The following is a 27,382-nucleotide window of genomic DNA, read 5'->3' as shown; positions in this document are numbered from 1 at the left end:
TTAATACATTTTCATTTATAGGACATAGCAAGCCCCAAACAGTATAATTGAAAAATGCAAGTAATCCTGCAAAAAGTAAGCAATCACAAGAAACATTTTATAGCTCACAAAAATGTGCCCACAAACCAACTAAAAGCCACTAAATTCTGTAAGCCAAAAATGTCCATTGGGTGTCTCCGTACTTGGGAGAATTTGCATGAAAAATTTTAAGATGCACTTTCTCTTTTTTATCTTTTATGAAAATGTTTTAGAGCTAAATGAATATATTACTGACAAAATACGACCATTCTTAATGCTACCTCCATATTGCTTTAGTACTATGACGATTTTGAAGGGTTAGCAATCAATCTAAAATCTTTCTGTAAAATGAAGGGTTTTGAAATGGAGTGATATATAGAGGGTTTTCAATATTATATATTTCAAACTTATTAAAAACAAACATGATCCCCAAAAGAGTCAATTCTGAAATCACCTTGAAAATATAGAATTGATTGATTTTTTTGACTTGTAAGCCATGTGACATCAAAATAAAATATCCAGACATTTTTAAAATTATGAAAACATAAAGTAGACACCATCCATGGCATGCTTTACAGGCGGCCCCCTACTTAAGAACACTCAACTTATAGACGACTCCTTGTTACAAACGAACCTCTGGATTTTGGTAATTTACTGTACTTTAGTCCTAGGCTACAATAAACATCTATAACAGTTATAAATGATGTCTGCAATGAAGCTTTAGTGTTAATCCTGGTTCTTATGACAACCCAACATTTTTAAAATACAATTGTGACAGAGACCCAAAAAATTCAACTTAAGAACAAACCTACAGACCCTATCTTGTATGTAACCCGGGGACTGCCTGTATTGAGAAACTGACTTTTAAATAGTTTAAAATAGTTTATATGTAAATTCAAAAATGAATGTATAATCAAATCAATTAATTAAATAATTTGTTTAGTAAGTTACTGTGATGCTTTTGGGGTAAAATATATGTTTTTCCCTTCAGCTACATAATCTTTGCTGTCTGGCTGTGGAGTCCATACCTGATGAAAAATGCAATAAGCACAAGTATTTACCAATGCTATTTCCCCATCTGACATATTTGATTTACGAGAGAAAGGTCTACATTCCAAGTTAACATTTGATGACGCCACCGGTAGGGTGTGAAGACTTATATGCCAACATGCTAGCTATTAATCAAACTGCTCGGCCCCTCCTAAATGTGACACCAAAACCCATTCTCTGTAATGAGCTTTTTTTTCATTTCACTGACATTTAAGCTTATATTATTTCATCAATGTTTTTAAAGAAACATATCAAGAAAAGCTAGATGATTTATAAATTCCAGATTATTCAACAAACTGTATATCCTAATATGCAGGGGTTTACTGTTCATTAGTTGAGCAAAGAGAGTAATTCTAAATATGTTACATGATACAACACCCAAATACATGCAAATAAATGAATTGGGAGCACATGAAAAAATCTCAATACCATCATTATCGGTACCTTCTGATTTCTATTATTGCTATATGTGTACTTTAAAGGGGTTGTTCACCATCCAGCAAATTATTGCTATGGTTTGTGTAATAAAAAGTTATATCATCTTCCAATATACTTTCTCTATCAATTATTCTTGTTTTTCTAGATCTCTGCCTGCTGTCATGAAACAGGAAGCTTCAGTGTTAACTTCCTACAGATAAACACCAGTCCCTTGCCATGTGATGTAACACAGGTGTCACAAAAATTTGTCTGGAACTACAATTATAAAATATACAGTTCAGACTTACATACAAATTCAACTTAAGAACAAGCTTAAAGAACCTATCTTGTACGTAACCTGGGGATTGCCTGCATAAAGTATATTGAAAAATAGTATAACTTTTCTTTACACAAACAATATCCACTATTTGCTGAGGACAACCCCTTTAAAGTCAAGGAGGAGGGTGAGCAGACCTGTATTGTGTGTATTACAAGTCCGGGGTTCAGGTCTGGCTCAAACCCCCAGCCGGTAATGCCCATGTTTGGTACTGGCACCAACTGCAAGTGTTAACTGCTTAAATGCTGCCATTTACATACTGGGGGCGTGGTGCAGCACCATTTTGTGGAGGATTGGTGCTGTCCAATGATGTCATGGGGAGTGCCTTTCCTACCCAAAATGGTGGTTTCTATTTAAATGTCACTGGTGACTTTTGCTGGTGGCATTACAACAGTTAACACTTGGGTTTGTGTAATAAAACCCAAGGGCGTGGTACCCTGTATCAAACAGGATTTTTAAGTTCGGGTCTGGTCAAACTTTGTCAGACCCAAACTTAAGTACGTAAGCTCATACCTAGACAATGGGGTATTATGAGTTATATATCTACTTGGCCTGCTACTATCATTTAACCATACTTTTATTAAAACCTTCTTCGATGACGCCAGGTATCATACAAGCTTCCCAAAAGATGACCTGTAGCCCACATTACTTTAATTCTACATGCTTTCTTGCTTACTGTCTATTTATTTACTGCATCTATTTACCATATATACTCAAGTATAAGCTGAAGGGAGAAGATGAGCCACAAGGTTCATTTTTTGTGATGAAACAACCGTGGCAGTTTATTTTCTCCCTGTAGCTCTGGCTTCCAGGCAGTGCAGGCAGAGGCCACACTAGGAGGTAATCAGGTGGCAATATGCCGGGATGCTAGAGCTTTTGGGAGAAGATGAGCCACAAGGAGAAGAGGATACTAGGGGTGAGCACCAGGTGTAAGTACTAAGTTATTATATTTAAGGGGGGCTCTGCTACTGGACAGGGGGTTCTGCTGCAGGACAGTTCATTAAAGAGTAGTTTCTGCATTTCCTACCCTAGCCTTATACTTGATATATCTCAATATGTTTTACCGTTTTTTTGTAAAGTCTATATCAACTGAGAGCATTATCATTTTTCACTACTTTGTTGCATAGTCACAATATTGTCATTGTAGCTCTTAGGAAAAATGTTAATTTTAACAATTTGAATCAGTAATTTGGACATAATTGACGCATGAAATGTTATAACTAAAAAGCAATTCAGCCCATGTTACCAGTCACTATTCCACTACTGTTTTTGTCAGCTACATGTCTGACAACCAGGGCAAGTGGTCCAAAGACACCATAAAAAGTCCTTATGTTTAAAATTAATATGTGAATTTAACAAGGACATAGTGGAGTTTGAGAAATTTTCCTGCCATTATGAAACTCACTGCATCATAAACTCTTCAGGATATGTGAAGTTTCCCTGCAAATGTCCAATTAAAGTTCTATCTCCATGTCTAAATCTGCTTCCTTCCTTCAGCTACTAAAACAACTCAGTAAGAAAAATGCCATCTGGTCTTGAGAATATAAACACCAGGCCTCAATTCAAATGCTGAAGGAGATTTTACAGCAGCAGCAAAAGCCTTCTACCCCAGATACAACAAGCATCTGATCAGAATCCTTAATGTGTTTTACTTAGTTATACTTTTGCATAAAATGACTCCATCATAAAATTTTACAGTAACAGGTTTTACAAGATTAATTATTTAACTGGACTTAACCAGATAGTAGCACCCAGCAATACAATTCAAATGTACTGTATAGCACAAGTGTAATATATTCAAGGACAAGCAAAGTATAGACAACATTTGAATGTTCCACAATAGTGTAGACAATTATGAAAAAAATATATAGGAATATAATGAAGTCCAAGAAAAGGATGGGGCAATGATATATTCTAGCTCTGTCAGGAGACCCTTGGTGATTGCTACCTTACTCCTCCCTTATCCCTTCTCCATGCATTGCATTGGCCTAGATTTGCCAGGGTAGTCAGAAACAGTGATCGGAGTAGGGTAGGAGGAATGTAATAATAGAAATGGTATATATAAATCAAGTTTGGTGTTATCTGAGTTGAGGCAGCTATGCATTGGTGGACATCAGTTTGCCTCTTATAAGGATTGCATTGTGTGTTCAGATTCCTCTCTATCATAAAACTGTTAACCTTTTTTCTGAATCAGACCTGAAAGGCTAGCCTTTCTTCTCATCCACCCTTCTTGGAGACTTTACTGGTTGCCTTTCATTGAACCACTGTGTGTAGGTACTAACCACCATAGAACTGTTTTATAGATGATCTTTGTTTTGTTTGGACATTAAAATTTGGACTGTATCTCCATCAATTTCTCCTTATTCTAATATGACCTCCCTTACAGGAGTCGTCTGCAGGTTGATAAACATGGCTGCTTTCTATCAATAATTGTACAACAGCTGATCATTGCTTGTACCATAATTACATAAATGTAGCATAGAATTGAAAGAGATCTTAGCTACAATATGCTAAACAGTACATCATCGAGCTCTGCTAAAAATTATATAGATGATAAATGTAGCAGGTCTAGGAGTTTGACCTTTTATACTTGCAAACCTAGAATCTGTTTATGAATACTGGAATAGTAGAATTTGTAGTTCAGTAAATACAGCATTTGGCCTGAACAGTACAGTAACACTTGAGTCACAACATTCATCAATGTGCCCTTATATGTTATCTGTGGCACTAGGGGTAAAGGTCAACAGGTCAGATTACACAATATAATAATAACTTCATCTCTACAACATATTTTTTAAACACTAAAAGTGGAGATGAAAAGAGAGGTAAAGGCGCTGGGTGCAAAATGAGAATAGCCAGCTATGCATCAGAATAATCACTATAATATAGTATTCAGAATAATTGCTGTATAGATGCTTCCTGCACCCTTCCTGCCATATCGTCTGTATTTCTGCTATGAGTTGCTTGCTAAAAGGCTGTATAGCCAGCCTCGTGTGTTCTTTGATTTGTATATTTATGTGGAAATGTCAGAATAGTGAAGAATCTGTGTCACAGTGTCACATAACTAGCAATTGCAGCGAAAAGTAAACAAAACATAATAACGTGAATCTTCTATCAAATCCTTGGTTTTACATATGACTACCTAAAAGTAGAGACATTTCGAATTATGTGACAGCTAAAGCACAACAAACATATTTTGGTATATTAGTTTTCCTAACACATGCTAGCAAGCGCATCCATCACTAGAAGGATGTCTCATCCGACATCAATTATTTTCAGAAATGAATTTCATTTGATCCCCAGTAATACAGATGCAAATAGAGTAACACTTTCCTCCATTAACAGCTTTCTAAATCTATTTAGAGCTAATGGTGCTGGAACATTGTAATAACCAGGATGAATTACAGGTATGTTGATTTCGCTTCAGAAGCCCTATGTTTGTTATCCTTTTCATATGTAGTGATCCACAGGCAGACAGATGGTATGCTACACAATTAAGGTAGCATGTGATTTTAATAGAAAGTATATTTGATTGCGACAGTTACTATAATAGTGTAGATTAACATCTGTCACATTAACTATTGCTACAATTTGATATCCATATGTTTCCTTCATTATTGTTTTCTGGTGGGACATCAATGCAAGGTGCTGTACATGACATGCACTCACATATACACATTCAAATAAAATTTAGTAAGAAAGGCATTTTATCCTTACCTGTCAATGATACCGCATAAATCAATCTGCAGCTCACTGAAATTACCAATCATGCTTTGCTGTACTTGAATAAGGTCAACCACTTTTGCGTCAATGGAAATTAATTTCATGCATCCAAGGAACGAGCTAACTGGTTTTACACATTCATGGGGAACACTGTAATTGGAACAACCTAAATAAGGGAAAATAAAGCTATATTGAAATATAGTGTATATACATGTATACACAATTAAAATGCATAGAGGAGATCTTTACACACATGGTACATACTGAATGGTTACTGGTAGAATTATCCCAGTTTATATGGCCCATAGAATATGAGTTTATTTTAAACTCTTTGTAATACTTTGTAGTGCTTTGTAATGCTTTGTAACCCTGTAATGCTTTCTATTGATTGAAGCTCATTTTAAAACAACTACCATCAAAATAAAGCATGGAAAAATCAAGGACACTTCCTCACAGATCCAGACACTGTGACTGTGAAATCTTCTTATGTTTGTCATCCATGACTTCCTTCCTTCTAAAATAAGATTAATATTATAATATTATCCTAATGAGCCTGAGGGGCTCTGGCGGGTGTTTCTATAGCCTCTCAGTGCTGCAGCTTTACAGGCTGTTACAATGAGCAGAATATGTCTACCCTCCCCTACTCTCTTCATCCTTCCTCCCACCCACCAGAGCCCTTAAGGTTCATTTGCATAATTGTTAAAGTTGATTATAGAAGGAGATTATGAGTCACAGTGTCTGGATCTATGAGTAAGAGTCATTGGTTTATCATGATTGATTTTAATGGTAGATTTTCTTTAAAAGAAACATTATTATATAGTCTTGTCCCATTTTCCATCAGTTTTGTCAATCACCTGCTAGGGTCAATGGCTACAATATGCTTTAGACATTCTAAATACTTTGAAGTTCTCATCATGATGGCCATCATAATGATTGAAGTCATCATAAGTGTGAGTTTTACAGGCAATACAGGAATTGGGTGGTTCAGGTATAGATGAATCCTTGAATATTGCATTGTTAAAAGGTACAATTTATTCAAGGATTATACAAACTTTAACTGCTATATCCAGTATCAAAAATTTAGCTTGAGGGTGGGATCATTAATAAAACAATATAGAAAAACAGAGAATCAGGGTGTAAAGTAGCAATGGCAATGGAGTACAGCACTATTATGAAAGCTTACAAATACACTCACTGGGGGGACACTTATCATGTGCAACTTAATCTTTAGTTTTTCATTCATTCCTGTGGTTTTTTTTGTTTTTTATGTGTCTTTTAATTAAAAAAATAATAGTTAATTGATACGCAATGACTAATCTGTATATAAACTGCACAGGGGAATAAGCCATGTACGGGTTTGTAGGCAATAATAGAAAATAATGAAGCCAAACTACTACATACGTCAATTTACAAGACCCTTTGTGGGATATACAGGTCAAAGGAAAAAAGCATTGACCGCTGTATCTGGACTTGCAGTCATACCCATGTGAAAGGAATCAGACACGATCACTTGCTTACAGGTAACTACATACACTTACTGTTTGCTTTATACCATTCTCCCTACAGGACAATTAATTTTAGTCCAATTTGTTAGGATTGTGGTGTTGCTTTTGCTTTACAGCTATTGGTGTACAGTATAGGTGTCCATTGCTGTTCCAAAGGGTGTTTTTTATACACTTTAAGGTTAGCGCAGGTATAAATATATATTTTTATGAAGCCAAACTTGCTTCCACAGGAGTAAATTAAATACCGTATATCATGTGTACACATCAGAAATCAATTAAGATTGTGCAAATACCAAAAAAATTTTTCCTTATTATGTATATATCACAATTTGGGAAGAGGAAGAAATGTTCAGACCTCTATTATGTTGCCAATGTTGAATAATAGGCTGGTGTTATAAATTTCATCCCACGTCCCGCAAAATGATAACATATCAAACCTCCAAAATAGTAGTTTTCTGTTGAAGAAACTTGAAATGGCAGGCTTATAGATAAACTTGTAGATCCATCATTATCTATGATAAGATTGACACGATTTCTTTTAGCAACAAGGGAAACATAATGCCATTGTCCATTATTAAGTGCATAACCTGTTAAATCAGCATAAAATAAGCATCAGAATTTTAACATAATGGTACAGGGAAATACATCACTTTTAAATTGTCATTAATGTAGTACAAACAAATAGTAATACTTCTTATTAGAGAATAGTACTACACTATACTTTACTATACTTCTACTCTAATCATCTCCTTAAGGCTACATGCACACAATGTATGCCCGCCATACTGTAGTACGACGAGCTTACATCGGCGCTGTGGAGAGTAGCTATGGATGAGCGTAGCTCACCCCCACCCCTTTCCATAGGAATATATAGCGCTCAGTGCCGTATTCCGTAGAAAGATAGGACATGTCCTATCTTTCTATGGGCTACGGAGCAGTACGGTGCCGCATGTGTGCCGTGAGCCCATAGAAGTGTATGGGGGACGTATACCTAAGTTGAGATTTTGCGTATTTATTAGCCAATATTGTTTGACAACTCGTTTCAACGCCAACCCGGCGTCTTCATCAAGTCAAATTGCTGGAGCTGGAGAATATAATATATAATGAAATTATATATATATATATATATATATATATATATATATATATATATATATATATATGTATTGCAAAAAATTAGTTTTGCGAAAAGACCAGTGAACCCCTTGTCCCCTTCATCAGCCACTGTGCCCCTCCACGTCCACATGGCATGGAGTTGGTGTATTTTTACACAGTGCAAGAATTTGCTATTGATTCGCTGCTTCTATGCCAGAAAACTGTCGTAGAAGCAGTAATAAATCTCCCCAATAAAGCATGTAAGATTTATAAGGGACACATCTGTAGTGTAAACAAGAAGCTTATTATAATATTTTTCAATACAATTATTAAACAGTGCAGCATGGATGGTATCTTAGATTCTCAGTCATACCTGTGACTGTGTCCAGATACAATTTTCCATTTTTGAAAAGGCTCATTTTAAGCTTTCCATCAAAAATATACACAACAAACTGGAAAGGAGCAGAGCTTAGTTTAGTAGCACACAAAAAGCCTTCCTTGTTCCAAGTCCGGAAATAAAAAGAGATTGCAACTTCTTCTTGCAAAGATAATCCCAGCAAAACCAAATAACTTTGCGCATTTAGAAATGTCACTGGAACCACCGGAGGCTCTTGACAGGAAAATGAAACATTTCCCTAGAAAACAGAAATGGCATTAAATACATTCTTGTCTGTATGAGTCACACATAATATAAAATGTATTTAAATGGAAATGTCTGTAAAACAATAACTGATAAGGTATCAGCAACACAAGTATAAGGGGGTTATTTATCATTAGGCAGGTTCCTTGCGATCGTTCTATTACAGCCTTTGGAGCCCTGCTTTCCATCAGATTTATTAAAGTGGAATAGGTCTTTTAATAAAGCTCTCAGCAGTGTCTGCCATTTTTTTAAAATTATTGCAAAATAATTGCAAAAGAGTAAAAAAACATGCAGCAGCACATACACCAGGAGGGGAGTTTAGTGACTACATTATTTGTTTTGCTATTTTTACAAAGAAAATCATGAATCATAAATCTGTCTTTACACCGCGTTGCACCAGCAGTGGTTCTATGTTTAAAGGGGTTGTCCACTTTAAGCACATTGCAGCAAATAATTAATATTGTTTACGTAATGAAAGATTATTGAATTTCCCAATATACTGGGGGAAATATTAATATTATCATAAGTCTCTAAGAGCAAAACTTTTTATAGGAAGCTCCTATGTTTAGTTCCTTTGGATACACACTGGTCCTGTGCGCCTGTGAAAAATCTCACAACCAAGGACAAGCTGACATTTTGGAAAACATGAAGAAATTAAAATTTTATAACTTTTCACAATTGTTTGGTGGAATGTGCTAAACCCCTTAACAACCTGGCCCTTTTTTTCACTTCCATTTTTCACTTTCCACATAAAGAGCTGTGTTATGGCTTATTTATTGCGGAACAAATTGCACTTCGTAGTGACGTTATTTAATATTCCATGCCCTGTACTGGGAAGCAGGAAAGAAATTCCAAATGCAGTGAAAATGGTGAAAAAACGCATTTACGACATTTTCTTGTGGGCTTGAATTTTACAGCTTTCACTGTGTGCCACAAATGACAGGTCTACTTTATTCTTTGGGTCGATATGATTACAGTGATACCAAATTTGTATAGGTTTTATAATGTTTTCATACATTTACAAAAATTAAAACCTCCTGTGCAAATTTTTTTTTTCATTTTGCCATCTTCTGGTGCCAATAACTTTTTTATACTTTGGTGTACAGAGCTGTGGGTGTTGTTATTTTCTGCGACTTTTGATGGCATTTTCATTGCTATAATTTTTAGGACTGTGAAATCTTTTTCAAAATGGCAAAAAAGTAGCATTTTCGACTTTGGGCGCTATTTTCCGCTAAGGGGTAAAAGGCAGTGAAAAACCGTTTAACCGGAATTTTAGGACGCAGCAATATCTAATGTGTTTATGATTTTTACTGTTTATTAATATTTATATCAGTTCTAGGGAAAGGGCGGTACTTTAACCCTAGGTTGTCTGCTCTATCCTATCATAGTTTAAAGGAGTGAACATGTGGCGCCTGATGCTAGAGATGATGGGAAGATTGATGGTGTTCAGATGAACTGGTGGAATAGGTTATTAGTAAATCTGGCGGGCTGCAGTGTCTCCCGTGACCTGCAGTGGGACACTCGCGGTGTAAGGAAGAATAGAAAAGTAGGTGCAAAAAACACAGGTATATAGGTGCACGCTGCCCCTAGAGCTAAAATGTAACAGTAAAGTCCAAGATGGCTTTATTTTTATGGACAACGCGTTTCTAGGATGAATTGTCCCCTTCCTCAGGTCCAAAAGGCAACATACACTAAAAAACAAAGAAAGGCGTTACTTAACTGTTACATTTTAGCTCTAGGGACAGCGCGCACCTATATACCTGTGTTTTTTGCACCTACTTTTCTATTCTATCCTATCATATACTGCCAAAGCACATTGTAATGAATAAGTTACCCGAGGCTACCATGGTGACGGATCGCTGCTCCCCGATGGCACCCATGTGCTGCCATCTTTTTGAAGCCGCCGGCACCATTGCTGTTCGCGATCGTCGGGAAAACACCCGCAATATGCAGCAAAGACTTACCGGCTATGGAAAGGGCTCCGTTCGCGAGCCCTCTCCTTGCACCGGGACCCGGCTTGCGCCGTACTAGTACAGCGCAAGTCGGGAAGGGGTTAAAGTGGACAACCTACCAATCCACTATTTCAATTTCCGATTTTTTTTGCCACTTTTTACACCAAAAAGTCAAGAAATTCATATGATAAATGTCTTTTTTTAATATTCACATTACACTATTAGTTGTGGAATTATACTTTCTATAGTTTTAAACATTTTGATGATTTATCTATATTGGTTACTTAATTCGAAAAAATAGATGTGCCAGTATTAACAAGGCCACCAATTTTCACACATTATTAATAGTACTAGTTTTCTTACATGTATATCAGAAAAATGTTTTTGCTTACATGATATCTATATATAGATATGCTAAGACAGGTAGGTAGAAAGATGTAGATAGATAAGCAAAGGTAGAGAGATATGTTAGCTGTATACTGTAGATAGATATGTAGATTACATAAATATGTACATTATACAGACAGGTAGATAGTCAAAGTAATGGGAAGCACACTATGGTTTAAAATGAAAAAAAAAAAGGTTCTTTATTTACCCTGTAACCCTCAAATTAAGCCTTTCTCAAGCAAATGACAGTGTAACAAATATATAATAGTGTATAAATACATCAAACAGATAATGTAACATATACATTTGTATGGGAGAATATAACCAGTTAAAGAGATATTACAAGTGTATCCAATTAACAATCTGCATGAATACAACATCAACTGTTATTGAGGGCGCGTTTACACATGGTATGTCCGCCTGGATGAAGCCAGGTGGACATGCATCCAGCGTCATGGAGAGAAGGAGGGTTGACCCCTCCTCTCTCCATAGAGATAAACGCCACTTGGTGCCGTAACATGGCGAAATCTAGGACATTTCCTATCTTTTCCCTGTGTATCGTGTGGCACACTGCCCCCACTATAGGAGGCCTATGTAAGACTGCAAGCTTGTGGCCGTATATACGTCCCCCTGACAGTCGTGTGAATTCAGCCTTACTCCTCCTGTGTCTCTTCTACCTTCTTGTACATTGTAAGCTCTTGCAAACAGGGCCATCACTCCAACTGTTTTGTACAACTATATAAATACTCTATAATGTTTATTTGTAAAGTGCTGTGGAATATGAATGTGCTATAGAAATAAAGATGTATTATTTAATTCCTACATACAGTATATCTGGTACTATAAGTTCATCATGAAGAGACCACTGTAATATTAGTAAATTAAAAATACAGAAGTTCTGTGCATACTCTAAAGCCATACTGAATCCATCAGCCATACATTAAATATATCCAATCAATGTGCATGTCCTGGACATGACAAGAGAGAAATACAAGCTTTGCACAAAGTGCGTTCTTTCTAAGTGTCTTCAGTCTGTCCGGTGCACAGCTAAACTGATTGTAGGCACCATATAAGAAGAGGACAACAAAACCACAACTTCTTCAGGACACTATAACATCAGCCATTATCTAATAACTCTTTATATCTTTGTCCGTGAGTGGAAACCAGGCCCTCAGATCAAAGTGTACAATGACCATGTGGTTGTCTATGATCCCATCTCCAGGACATGTGCAGTAGGTATACAGGGACATTGAAAGTTTTTCCTAGGATTAATTTATGTATAGGCGCTGGATCTAGTAGGATTTTAGAGCATGCACAGAAGTTTATCAATTTTCATTATGCACATATTACATTGCTCTCTTCATGATGAATTGATTTTATGAGATATTTGAAGGTGTTATGATTCATGTTTGCATGCATATGGATTGTTACATTTGTAATATATGATCTGGTCACATAATTCAACACAAATGTGTTTGTTACATGATTCGATTGCTTAACGTTGCAATTTAAAACAACTATGCATGCCAAATGATCTGTTTTCTCCACTATTTACCAAGTATGAGATTTTATTACAGTGTCATTTGCTTAAGATAGACTTAATGAAAAGAAAGAAAACATTGTGCATCTGGGTAAACAATGAACTTTTTTTTAATTTTCCTTGGAATATTGCATTTGTATGCCATTTTCCAATGTGCATAGATAGATTTAGAAAAAAAGATTGAAAATATTGCAACATGGTAATAAATATAGTAATGCTAATCATCACAAATAAGTTTCTTTATTACCTCAATGTGGATCTGAGGTTTATATCTTTTCGCCAAATCGGAAATGTTTAAACCGTTATAGTAAAGATTCTCAATACATCCATGGAAGTTCTTCCGCAGCCATGATGCTGATTTTCCTTGTGATGCGATCCCTCCAAAACTAAGCTTAGAAGAAAATAAAATCAATATAGCCATTAAGCCAGCTTCTATAGTGTAGTAGAAAGTGGTGCTGTTACATTCTTAATTGAGCATTTAATTACAGCAATTTCTGCCAGGTTTTCCTGGCTTTCTTAATGTATTTTCCTTTTTTCTTTTCTCCATAATTCTATTCAAGTTTTATACGCATTTGGTTTGAAAAAAATAATTTCTTAGCATTTAATTTGTTCCTATTGATAGTTAAATGTTGCTTTATTTCCATTAGTCACTTACAGACCTGCAGCCTATTTGAATATTAGGAGGTTGAAAGCTTGTTATATATGACAATAGAACAACAGATGGGAGTTTTACAAGTTGCCATAACTTACAAATATGCCAGAATCTGTACACCCCTTACAGGTCCCAGCCATATGCCGGCAAAGATTCCTGTTGCTTACCTTAAATGTATCCATAGAGGTATTTTTCATTGGGCTAGATTGGTTGATGAATATCAGAAAATTTTATAGGTGCAGAATACACTAGACTATATGCATAACACATTTGTTAATAGTTCTGCACCGCTTTTTTTATGTTAATTGAAGTTTCCTATCGATTAGCTAATCATTCAGAGATTCCTGTCCATAAAATAGCCACAGATGAAAGGCCATGTGATCCTAACTACCAATGAACAATTGCCCAGCCAGGACCTTATCATAGTATTCATGAATATAAGATCAACGTTCTGGACGGACGATTTTTCATGGACAGATAGAGATCACATGATTCTCCGTCTGCAGAAATTTTATATTCAGCAATAAATGGCTGATGAGCCATGCTTTATAATCATATTACAAAAGCAGATCAACTAAATATAGTGTGGAACAGCAGAATCTAACAACAAGGCATGGTGTGGGTCCATGGCACTGGATCTATGTGCACTTCCTTACAAGCCTTATTCAATTGAACACCATGTGTATAAGCACTTGTTGTAATTTAGGACACAAAAACACAACAACAGAAACAATAGACAACGGTATGCTTAATAGAACTAGAGAACAATGAAAGATGGGGCCCTGTATCAGGTCGATGTATATGAATAAGTATACATAAATGGAAGGGGTTTTATATCGCACTCATGGTTATAATCATAGTTATATAAAACATTTTGAAAGTATATTGAAAATGTTTTGATTTTTTTGCAGGAAACAAGTAATATTCTTTCTAGAGGAGGAATCTGTTGGGCATATAATAAACTATACCCTGTGGGCATATTTTATTCCAGAAGTCCTTTTACATTACATCAGTCTGTTTTTTGAGCATTTCATGATCATGCCTAATGTATTATTCAAGGCTTCTGTTTAAATTAGGTAAAGATACAGTAGCACTAATCTCATGTGAGGATACATAATCAATTTGAGCCTGTATAGAAAGCTGCCAGCATGCATTGAGTTTCTTGGAAACACAGCATGTATGCTCCTGCTACTCCATAACATGGACATTTTCATTAATAAATGTAGGCAGAGGTTCCTGGAAGACACACTTATCCAACTCATGGAAACACAACTATGTACAAAGTAATTATGTTGAAAGATCTCAACAAATTTCTAGACACTATTTGTATCTTCTTGACCATAGCAACTATATAAGCTGTTGTATCTTTAGGTGTTACATTCAAGTAAATGGTACAATGACCCTATATTAAAACTTAACTAATAAAAACACCTCTCATCTAAATTTTTACGTATTTCAAATTATGCCAGGACCTAAAATATCCACAAAATGATGGCAGTAACCTTGATTTTTCTTAACTTTGTATCTCTTTCTAGCCTTTGAAAGGTAAACTATGACAAAGGCTTTCACCTGAAAACTGAGCAATGATTGGCCACTGAAAATGGGATGTGGAAGTTATGCCGATCACATTTTGTGTCCTCTGTCTAAATTATCATTATTTATCTGTGTTTCGCTACGCGTCATCATTTGTTCTTCCTTCACTAAATCTAATCCAATTCATTGAAGTTTTGATTATGAAAGGTGAAGAAGAAAATAAATACATGAATTACATCCTTGGGTGTAGTCGAATTTGCTTTGGGAAGGTGCCCTGTCACACTTCTAGTAGTGATGTCCTTGAATAAGTATACATTAAATCCAACTGAAATTGTCAACATTTAGGCCTTTGATTTATTTCCCTATTACAGGTTTTGATGAATATAATGTGCATACAAATGAAACCAATGTCATCTCATTTTGTCATGTATGCAAATATTGAAATTACATTGTATGAAAATCCTAATTCTTTGTTTTAGTCCATCATCTCTAGTTATTATTCACAAAATACACACCTCATAATCAATGTCCAAATAGGAAATGTCTCCTTTCATGAAGAAATGATGCAGGTGTCTGTCAACAGTGAAATTGACTTGTCTTCCAAAACGCTCTATGACAACTGAATGCCAGTGCTGGTCGTCTAGCAAGCTTCCCAAGAATACATTAACATGAGGATTAGAGGCATGGAATTGCAAATTTCCTTTAAGGAAGCAAATACAAATAAAATATGCATGTATTATTTGTCTAGCAGCACATGATGAGCACAAGAAAATTTCATCTTGCCCTAAATTAACCAGAGAAATATTAGTTTAGTTTATCATAAGTAGAGATGTGGCTGCATATTAGTTGTTCCCCGCTTGTACTGTATGAGCTCTGTAGTTAGCTTTCATTGTCAAAGTATTAACCTTAAATAATTATTAAAGTGGTATTGGATTTAGCATATAATCCTGTGATGTCACATTATGCTTCACAGCGTCTCTAAGATCCAACAGAGTAACTTGTCATCTCTAGTGTCTGTGGCTTAACTAAAATTAACAGGGCAGATGATAATAGAGGTATGTGTTCAGTTCTTTTATATTTTGTTTATCCATCTATCATAATGCACAAGGTTTTGTACTGACAATAACATAAGGGCACCTTTCAAAGGTGAGCAACAAAGGTAATACACAGAATTGGTGGACTGCAACACCTCAATGCATGCAGGTAAAAAAATTTTTGGAAATGATCTATTAATTGCAGAAGTAAATATAACAAGGTGCATCATCTACATCAAGTGATAGGACAGTTTCTTGACCTCATTTGTAGTCTAAAATATTTTAAGAAATATAATAAAATTCTCCAGAATTTTTTTACTTATACAGGCGGTCCCCTACTTAAGAACACCTGACTTACAGATGACCCCTGGGTACAAACGGACCTCTGGTTCTTATGACAACCCAACATTTTTGTCATAGAGACCAAAAAAAATTCTGGTTGGGGTTACAATGATAAAATATACAGTTCCGACTTACATACAAATTCAACTTAAGAACAAACCTACGGAACCTATCTGTACGTAACCCGTACTGCCTGTACAGTAAAACATATCTAAAAACAACTTTCCAAACACATTTCTTGTTCTGCTTTATTTTCCAAACTACTAAGACAATTATCATACTATGACACAACAGCTTACCAAGATGAATACTTAAACAAAGTCTTCCTTTAATAAGTTCCAGTGTAATACGATCTCCATTTTGTCCTTCTCCGTGCAGTAACACACCATCGCTGTGCATTGTTTTAAACTTAAGTGAAATCAAATCTTTTGTTGTGGTCATTGACTTTTCATAAAATCGATACATTATGGAGCTTCTACCGTCAAGGTAAATAACATCTGAACCTAAAAATTAAGAAATTAGAAATTTATTCCAATTTACATTAAATACTTTACTGAGTTCAGACTTCATTTCCCAAAGTTTTACATGCAATATCCTCATGTTGTGCATGGTGCAGGTGCAGTATATTATTATTGTCTTGATTGAATGTACCGTATATACTCGAGTATAAGCCGACCCAAGTATAAGCCGAGGCCCCTAATTTTACCACAAAAACCTGGTAAAACCTATATATTTTTTACTCGAGTATAAGCTGAGTTTGGGTTTTCAGCACATTTTTTTGTGCTGAAAAACTAGGCTTATACTCGAGTATATAAGGTATTTTTAATAAGGTACTATATTGTGTGACCGGAGCTCTATAACTTCTTAGTATTTCATCCTTATTTCAGATTCATGTGAGATTCTTATTCCACACATAGGATTCCTTGGTATATTTACAGACCAATCCGACCAAAAACGCTTCAGATGAAAATAAGGCACCGGAAGAAGCTGCAAGGCGAAACCCAATATACCAAGGAATCCTATGTGTGGAATAAGAAACTCACATGAATCTGAAATAAGGATGAAAGACTAAGAAGTTATAGAGCTCCAGTCACACAATACAGTGCATTTTTAACCCTTCGGGTGATACTTGGATCCCACTGGGACCGTTGATGTAGCTCTATTTTACAGATAAGGTGCTGCATTTTTATAATAATTTTTTTGAGCGTTACTATTTTTAATAAGATTTGCGTAAAAGTTTAAGAAAAATACATTTAGAAAACACTAAAATTTAGACTTGTCACCCTGTAAACAAACTTGACTTTGTGAATAGACTTAAGAAAAGAGAAATAAAACAGCTATAAATGGTCCTTCATTGATATTCATAATTTAGCAAACAAACAACACTCACATTTTTGCTTTTGATTTGTTGATTATTCTAGATATGTGGCAGATACTGTATATGATTGGGCTGGTATCTTAACAGCTATTTAAAAGGGTTGTCCAGAGGTTAAAAATCATGAATGTTTTCTTCCAAAAACAATACCACATTGGGTATTAAAGCTGGAGATAAATAGAGCATAGTTACAATACCACAGCCATGTGTTTTAATCTCTGGATAACCCCTTTAACTTTATTTTTCACATCAGATTAATTATAGGTTCTTATACAGCTTGATAAATGTGCTTTCATTTTGGTGGAAAGAGGGTGAATTATCATTTTTTTCTTTTTTTTTTTGCAACTTCTTTTGGAACATTGCACTATTTGCGCATTTTGTGGACTTTGTAAAATGTGCACTGAAGTCCAACGGACATTAGTTTATCATCGTTAAGACACATTTATCTTCTAATCCAAATGACATTTATGTTTCCAAATTGTTTAAAATTTGCAACATTTTTTGGTGCAAAAACTCCAGATTAAACTATACTTAAGGAAAACGTAGAAAATGGAAAGAAGGGACTTGAGGCATTTGTGAAACATTTTTGAGACATATGTACCAAATGTCGCAAAAAAAATCTGAAAAAAAACCTTTTAACACAAGGAATAAATTAATAAAGTAGCTAATGGAAAAAAGACAGGCAAAACTAAGATAAACTAATAAAAACTAACAAAGATAAATGACTTCCAAAGTGTTATTTTCTAGAGCAGAATTGCAACTTTACATATATCCCAAATTGGTGGAAACCAGAATGAGCAGGAAGTCACAAAGGGTGTGTTAGTCATGCAAGTCACTGTGTGACTCAGACCTTGTCTCTGGAATGTCCATTGTTCGCCCCTCCTTCTGGCTGACATCATCCTCTACACTGCTCTGCTGAAGGGAGGGGAAAATAACGGAGATGCCGGAGATATGGGCTGAGTCACACAGTGACCTGCATTAATAACATCTGTCCCTTGTGACTTAATTTGACTCATTCTGGCAGGATGTGAAGGAAAGCTTACCAAATTGATTTTATGGGGATAGTGAGTATGCGTTTATTACATAAAGGCAGTGTGGGCAATAGCTAGCATAGATCTATGGGAACCTGTCATCTGGTTTATTAGTGAAAAATCTGGTGACAAGTTCCCTTTAAGAGAAGATCACACAAATTATAACTTTCAGTGGAAGAATAATGGTCATCACCTGAGTTCTTCCCTATATATATTTTTTCCATGTAAAACATTCATAACTAACACATAAAGAGTTAGATAAACTTGAAAGTTTTTACAGTATCCCAAAAGACTTTTTACTTTCAGGAAACAGCATTTTCTAATGGAGGAAGATGAAAGTGGAATAAAGGGAGTTTAATAGTTTTTTTTCAGCAAAAAATCTATATTTGTGTTTTACACTCCATTACTGAAAGGATTTGGATTTACTGTAAGGCCGGAATATTACAGTAAGTGGGAGGGTCAGAGTCTGATTGATCTGTGACTTGCATTGTTTGTGAATGACATGACAACTTTTAATGTAAACTTGATTTGATGTATTGATTGAACAGGCAATGACATTTAAGAAGACATGTTTTAGAACATTAAAAGCACTTACAGTAAAGGCTTCTATAAAAGCTATGAAAAGTCTTTTAGTGGAAAATATGAATTTTTTTGTGCAATTTACTATATAAACTGTTCAGTTGGTATTAAATAGTTGCTGTCCAAATAGAATATATACCAGTTATGGTTTATGCATAAGAAAAATCACATTGTGTCTCTTCCAAGGACAGTTTGAAATTAAGACCCATAGTTTAATTATGTTAAAGTTTTACTCTAATTGCTACAATGACAGTGTAACATTATATTGCTGATCATGTATTTCCATGATTCATAAAGTGAAACGCCAGGCAAACGTTCATAATTAGTAAAATTTAAGATTTTACAGTCATGTTATATAAAGTAGAGACATTCTTTTTTTCAATAAAAAACTTGGCTAGAACTACATTTCCTAATTTTCTGTCCCAAATTTAAACTTTGCAAATAATATAGACAATGCCAAGAGCCTTTCACTTTCTTTCTAATGATGTCTGTGGTTATTTGCCCAACAATAAGAGCAAATAACATTTTGTGGGCCATCTCTGGTGCTTATGGAAGTAGGTGCAAGCATTAAAGTGGTATTATTGAATATATTAAATTCAACCAAAGAAGAAAATAGATTGGAGTTTTAGGAAGCAATGTAAGGGAAAACAATTCTATGCAATCATATAACAACCAATGTTATTTTTCTTTAAAGTCATGTAGGCCCTTATAAAAGAAGATACCATCAAAACCCATCATGATAAACCAGGGACACTTACTCATGAATCCAGGTACTCTGTGGTAATCTTCCTATATTCTTTATCCATGGCTTTTTTCTTCTAAAAAGGACTTTTCAAATTATGCTAATGAAAATGGTTGGGGCGGTAACACAGACCCTCAGTGTTGCAGCTTCACAGGCTGTTACAAAGAGCAGAACTTGTCTCACCTTGTGCTCTCCCTTCTTGCTTTGCCTGTGTAATCAAGCAGCAGCAGGAAGTGCTACGGAGAGGAGATCTGCTCTCTTCATTTTTACAGCCTATCAAGCTACTGGGAAACACCCACCACAGTCCCTCAGGCTCATAAGTATAATTATAAAAGTTGATTTAAGAAGAACAGAGGCCATGGATAACAAATATAAAAAGAGTACCACAGCCACAGTGCCTGGAGCTATGAGTAAGTGCCCCTGGTTTATCATGTTTGATTTTAATGGTAGATTTCCTTTAAATCCCTTTGCAGTCTCTATTGTGACCAGATCCAGCTATTCCTAAAATATTGTGGTAAAGAAACCATGTCACTTTGGGAAATGAAACCTTTTCTTCAGTTAGAGGGAGAGCTCCTTTGTCTTTGTCGTGATTCAAACTGAAACAACTTTGCACCATTTTTGTTAACATGTCATTTATATATTTAACTCTTTAATCATAGGACAGGGTGCACGGTCTGAGCCCTCTCCATAGCCAGCAAGTCTTTGCTGCATATCGCCAGCAGCTTCAAAAAGGTCGCCGCCATCTTTTTGAAGATCGTCACTCCCCGTGACGTCATTGGGGAGCAGCAATTGGTTGCAATGACAGCCTCAGGTTTTCTGATGACCCGAGGCAGTCTCGTTTTAACCCATTGATTACAATGTGTGATTTTCACATTGCATTGAATGAGGAGGAAAATCCCCATATACAGGAGGTCCCCTACTTAAGAACACTCGACTTACATACGACCCCTAGTTACAAACGGACCTCTGGATATTGGTAATTTATTGTATTTAGTCCTAGGCTACAATAAACAGCTGTAACAGTTATCAAATGTGTCTGTAATTAAGCTTTATTGTTAATCCTGATTCTTATGATAACCCAACATTTTTTAAATCCAATTGTCACAGAGACCAAAAAAGTTCTGCCTGGGATTACAATGATAAAATATACAGTTCCGACTTACATACAAATTCAACTTAAGAACAAACCTACAGACCCTATCTTGTATGTAACCCGGGGACTGCCTGTACTGCCATGCTGTTGTATGGCAGTATATGGTAGGATCAATCAAACAACCTAGGGTTAAAGTACCCTAGGGGGATCTGAAAAATAGTAAGAGTAAAAATAAATAAAGTAAAAAAAAAAATTTAAAAAACCTCCCTTTCCCTAGAACTGATATAAATATAAATAAACAGTACAAATCATAAACACATTAGGTATTCCTGTATCCAAAAATGCCTGAGCTATTAAAATATAATAACTGTTAACTGTGTTTAACCTCATAATGGAAAATAGTGCACAAAGTAAAAATGGCTCTTTTTGAAAAATATAAAAAATGTAATAAAAAGTTATCAAAAAGTCATACAGTCCTAAAAAACAGTAGCATTGGAAACATCATCAAAAGTCGCAAAAAATGACACCACCCACATCTTCGTACACCAAAGTATGAAAACGCTTTAAATTTTTGTAAATGTATGAAATTATTATAAAACATATACAAATTTGGTATCCCTGTGATGATACCGACCCAAAAAAGTAAAGAAGCCATGTCATTTGGGGTGCACAGTGATAGCCATAAAATCCAAGCCAACAAGAAAACGGCACAAATGCATTTTTTCACCAAGTTCCCTGCATTTGGTATTTTTTTTTCAGCTTCCCAGTACACAACATGTAATATTGAATACCATCACTATGAAGTGCAATTTGTTACGCAGCAAATGAGCCGTCACAGAGCTCTTTACGTATAGAAAAAAAAGGTATAGATTTTTGATGGCGGGGAGTGAAAAATGAAATTGAAAAAACAAAAATGGCCAGGCCTTTAAAGGGTTAAATAAATTAATCATTTCACACAGAACCGATCACTTCTTCTGGTGTACAGTGTCATCGAAAAGAAAAAGGTAACATGTGTGTTTTGGCCACAGGACCACAGGAAGAAGGTGTGTTCCAAAGGGTTTGTCTCATATGGTATGTTGATGCATAAACCATACCACTGATGTTCAACCATCTTTGGGGAGTATTCCATAACCCAGTGATGGCCAACCTATGACACGCGTGTCAGCACTGACACACGTAGCCATTTTCAGTGACACACGGCTGCCGGAGAAAAATTGCTGTAGTGCAGTTTCCTGGGGTCGGTCAGGCCGTCGGTCGGTGATGTGGTCTGCAGCGAGCGGCTGCATCTCAGTCAGAGAGATCACAGCTGCTGCTCCTAACCTCCAGTCCGCGCAATGACTCCAGAGTGGAGCAGTCCCAGCTTGCAAAGAGGAAACCTATGCTCTGCCTCCCCGGGAACATCTACACAGGAGCTGAAGCGGCCTGAAGAGGAGTAACGGAGGTCCGGGGTGTCATTGGAGCCTGTGACAGTTAGGTAAGTTAATTTTTTGAGTTGAGCTCTGCTGGGCTGGGCTGTGATGTACACTCTTTGGGGGGCACTTCTCAGGACACAAATGTCCTTAAAACTAGCTGTTGCTGGGCTGCCACAGGTTCGCCATCACTAGAAGAATTCCCCCTCACCCTCACTTATCTTAGTTCATGGCACCCCACACAAGTTAAATAACAGTAAGACCGACAAAAGAAACCAAATGACCAATTAACAAAGAAGTCACTAAGCAGGTAAGTTAAATAACTATACATATTTGTTATTTAAACTCTAAATATCACAAAATAAGGTTTTTTTTTCTAAAGGTGACACACCACCCGGTTTTTTGGCGATTTTGACACACCAAGTTCAAAAGGTTGCCCATCACTGCCATAACCTATACAGGGCCCTGTGAATTATTCTTACTGGAAGGTCACACTAGAAGGAATCCCTAAATGCTGATTTAGGATATTTCAAATTTTCGTATGTCTTGTAATGTTAATTGTGTCTTTTGGCATTATCAGTAATCTGCAGGTAGTGGGTTTTGAAATCATTCTGAATTGAAGTCTTTAGTGTTTCTTATCTTTGAATTCTTATGATCGTCTGTGCATTTTGTTTCTTGGAAATTCTTCCAGACTTTCTTAAATTGATTAAGGCCGCAATACATATAGGGGTCATTTATCCTGTTTTCCCTTCCATTGGAGTTTTTTCACGGCTTTGCAGTCTAATGGCTGTTTTAAGCCTGTTTTGCAGGGTTTTTTGGAATGTTATACCTTAATTCTCCATGTAACCATTGTGTGTTGTTGCACCCTATTTGTCATTATATTGTGCCTCTTGTGTTTGCACTTTATTTAACATTGATTCGCACCTTTATGGCTGCAAATAATTGTGCAATAACACACCAGTCCTGACCATGCTTAGGAAAATTACACATTTTTAAAAAAATTTAAAAAACCCCTGCATTTTAAAAAGAGCCACAACAACAAAGACAAATGAGGTACAAAAATAGACTCAGAACAGATGCACAAAGTGCTTAGAGAAGGGGAAAATAAGATAAATGACCCCCATAGAGTAACTACACATAATGACAATTAATAAAAATTATATCTTTCCTGCAATCAACTATAAATGTCCTGCATTGACTATCCAAAAAGTTGCTGTGTTTTTTGATATATAGCTAAATTCACATCTTGTTTCAATAGTTGCTGAGTCTAATTCTTTGTCTTGTCTCATTTGTGCTTTACATTGTTACAGTGCTTGGCTGTACAAGCCAACCACAAAGCTGTCAACTGGAGTTGTCAGAACTCTCTGAATGGGTTCTGACAGCAGGTTTCTGAGCTTGTGAAACATACCCCCGACTCCTCTGCTTCAGACTGTGATTGACAGCTTACTTATGGCTGAGCTATTTGGCTGAGTATTATATCATGTTTTTGAACTGGTGGTGTGTCACAGGTATTAGTTGGAGTGATTAATGGCCGAAATGGTCAGCTGCTGGGGTGGTATTCAGGTACTCTAAATATAATCATTCCTCCCTCCTTTTGGTGCTGGTTATATTGGTCTACTGACACTTGTTTCACTACTTACTCTATTGCTATTGCTGTGTTCTTGCTACTTCCGTTCTATTCTTTGCCTCACAATTCTGTACCTCATGGCCATCTTAGTTATGACATGTTAATCCTGATTATGCTTATATCTGTCTATCTATCACTCTTTGTTTATTCTTAGCACATACTCACAATAAGAAAAGTCAACCAGTTGCTTGTGGGTTAGCACAGGGCCAATAAAGTAGGCAGGGACACAAGTTAGTTAAATATACAACCAATGTTCAACTCCCCTTTCACAACGAAAAACACTAAGCCTCAGGCCAAAGAAAAGAAAAACAGTACTTTTCAATTGAGGATCCCATGCACCACTCCCCCTGTTCCGAAATAGAAGACTATTTTCTTGCATATAATGCAAATGTTTACTATGTTAACTGAAAGAAAATAGTTTTATGAACATTTGTTTTATATAAATAGTTGTTTGCTTTTGAATAAGAAGATATATACATTTTTACCAGACTTTTAAATTGTTTATAAAATTAACATAATTGTGTATTTAAACGCGTCAAGCACCATGCCCCAGAAGCCTAAAGAGGCGAAACCTGAGGACGGCCAAGGTGCTTTGGACCGTGCACATGTTAAACGATGTTTGTGAGTATCTTTATAATAATTACTTGTCTCCTTAAACCTTGGTGATCGCACGATTGACTTATCTCCCGTTCGGCAGGATCTACGGCTTTTTTTCTCCATCTAAAAACGAAATATTATAAAATGGATTAATTCCGACGGTGTTTACTATGACTGAGAGGGACTGCCAATCTTGAAGCACTAAGGGTCTTCCAACAGGGTGGAGCGGTGCATGTGATCCTCAAAGGAAAGTACTGTTTTTCTTTTCTTTGGCCTGAGGTTTACTGTTTTTAGTTGTGTCGGAGTTAAGCATTGGAATAATATTTAACTATGTGTATCCAGTATTTATGAGAGAACGTGCTTTTCACCAATTGCTCCTCTCAAGAATACTTTTCTCTCAAGGAAACACATCTATTAGTAGGGCCAGAGGTTAGTTCAGGGCCTGCACTTGTTCCTTGTCATGACAACATTAGGTAAACTAAAAATATATATTCCTAATTCCTTAATCAGCATATGCATATTATATTAAAAAATGAAAAAGTAAAAATTTGTAAAACGTATGATGTTTTGCATTTATGTTCTATTGCTATTGTAATTTGACTGTAAATGGGACATTTGAAAATGTAGTTTTCTATAGAATTCACAAAATGAAATTTATTTAATGCTAAGGTCTAAAACTGATGTACTTTATAGAATGAGAGATGATGTTCAGATAAGCTAAGTTATTAGCAGATCAATTTGAAAATGTTATAAGGTGAAAAGGGGGAGCAGTATAATCCTAAATTGATCAGCCTGACATTCCATCATGAAGTTAATGTTAAAGATAAGGGAATTAGTTCACTAGCGCTTATATTCTGCTATCAGAAATTATCTTTCTATTTCAGTTGTACAATTTCCTTTTAAATATTCCTGCAAAGTTTGGCATAGAGTGAAAGAGCAATGCTGAAATAGCTGGAGTGGTAAAGTTTCCTTGTTAAAAAAAAAAAATTAAAGAGCACATTAACCCTTTATTGACCAAATTCTATTTTAGGGACTTTGCATGTCATATGATAAACCTGACTTATCATTTCTTAGGCTGGTCAAAAGAATGATATAAAGAGTATTTTTAACTCCTTAATGCTGAGGCTCTTTTTCATTTTTGTGTTTCCATTACTTACTCCCCACCTTTAACCCCTTAAGGACGCAGCCATTTTACAGCTTAAGGCTCAGCCCGATTTTTTGGATTCTGACTTGCTTCGCTTTATATGGTTATAACTTTTGAACACTGTTACTTATCAAAACGATTCTGAGATTGTTTTTTCCCCACATGTTGTACTTCATTTTAGTGGTAAATTTTGGCAGATAAGTTTTGCGTTTATTTACAAAAAAAAGAAAATATGATAAATTTTTTGAAAAATTTGCCATTTTCGAAATTCTAAATCATTGCGTTTTCAGGCAGATAGATTTACCAGCTAAATAAGTTGCTGAATAACATTTCCCATTTGTCTACTTTACATTTTCATAATTTCTGAAATGTCTGGATAATTTATTTTGATGTCACGCGGCTTACAAATAGAATATCGCTTTTCCGGATTTTCAGAATTGACTATTTTGGGGATAAATACAGTTTTGAATGAAATTTTACATATTTAGCATCAAAACCCCCTATATAATCTACCCATTTTCAAATCTGCACCCCTCAAGCTATCAGAAACAGCTTTTACGAAGATTGTTAACCCCTTGAGATCTTCATAGTAATTGAATCAAAATGGAGGTGAAATTTAGAATGGTCATATTGTTCCCTTATACGTTCATTTAGCACTAAAATTTACACATTTCCAAAATATAAAAAGAGAAAACCCACCATACAATTTGTTCTGCAATTTCTCCTGAGTACAAAGACCCCCCACATGTGGCTGTGACTTGTTTTATGGGCGCACAGCAAGGCGCAGAAGGGAAGGAGGGCGCTGCAGCTGCCAGGATTTTAGTTTCCTCATTGGCCCCTTTTGAAGGCTATAAAATTTTCGCTTTTTCGTTATTGGGGCCATGTGACGGCATTTTTGTTTTGCGGGATGAGATGCTTTTTCCATTGTTACCATTTTGGGGTTGGTATCACCTATTGTTGAAAATTTAGGAACTTTTTTTGAGGGCAGGAGTAGAAAAGCATCAATTCTGTACTGGATTTTTGACTTTTTTTTTTTGGTGTTCACCGTATAGACTAATAATCATGTTATCTTTATTCTATGGGTTGATACGATTACGGGGATACCAGACATGAATATATTTTCTTACGTTTTACTAAATTTGTCAAACAAAACCCTAATGTGGGGAAAAATCTATAATTTTTGTATTGCCGTCTTCCAAGTGGCATAACTTTGTTACGTTTTTGGCTACGGAGCTGGTTGATGGCTTGTTTTTTGCGGGACATGTTGTACTTTGCACCAGTATCATGTCTGAGTACATATGGTTTTTTGGTCGCATTTTATAGCATTTTTTGTGGGATTGAAAAGGTAAAAATCATAATTTTTGGAGGGTTTATAACAGTTTTTTTTTACGGCGTTTATCGTGGGGGTTCAATAATGATTTACTTTTATTCTACGGGTTGTTACGGACGCGGTGATACTATATATGTGGGGTTTGTGTTATGATTTAGACTTTTTTTTTGAGTTATATGTCTCTTTATATGTTTTGGGGGTTTGGGGCATTTTTAGTGATTTATGACTTT

The 27,382-nt window shown here is 35.8% G+C and overlaps 1 protein-coding gene across 2 annotated transcripts in view; it reads right to left on the bottom strand.

Moving 5' to 3' along the window:
* CNTNAP4 (contactin associated protein family member 4) overlaps positions 1 to 27,382 on the bottom strand; it is a 215,702-nt gene that overhangs the window by 86,284 nt on the left and 102,036 nt on the right. Inside the window, exons 5-10 of one of the 2 annotated variants that reach the window (XM_072150804.1) lie at positions 16,525 to 16,728; positions 15,365 to 15,549; positions 12,912 to 13,055; positions 8,519 to 8,780; positions 7,488 to 7,637; positions 5,540 to 5,711 (exon numbers count right to left, since the gene is read on the bottom strand). In XM_072150804.1, coding sequence (XP_072006905.1) covers positions 5,540 to 5,711; positions 7,488 to 7,637; positions 8,519 to 8,780; positions 12,912 to 13,055; positions 15,365 to 15,549; positions 16,525 to 16,728 — 1,117 coding nt within the window. Of the gene's footprint in view, positions 1 to 5,539; positions 5,712 to 7,487; positions 7,638 to 8,518; positions 8,781 to 12,911; positions 13,056 to 15,364; positions 15,550 to 16,524; positions 16,729 to 27,382 lie in introns of those variants that run through there. The other variant, XM_072150805.1, reaches the window with a different exon arrangement.

The sequence above is a fragment of the Engystomops pustulosus genome, chromosome 1, assembly GCF_040894005.1.
Source record: "Engystomops pustulosus chromosome 1, aEngPut4.maternal, whole genome shotgun sequence".
In the NCBI taxonomy this organism is placed as follows: Eukaryota; Metazoa; Chordata; class Amphibia; order Anura; family Leptodactylidae; genus Engystomops; species Engystomops pustulosus.
The sequence above is the reverse complement of the archived record's forward strand: the minus strand, read 5'-3'. Positions and strand labels throughout refer to the sequence as shown.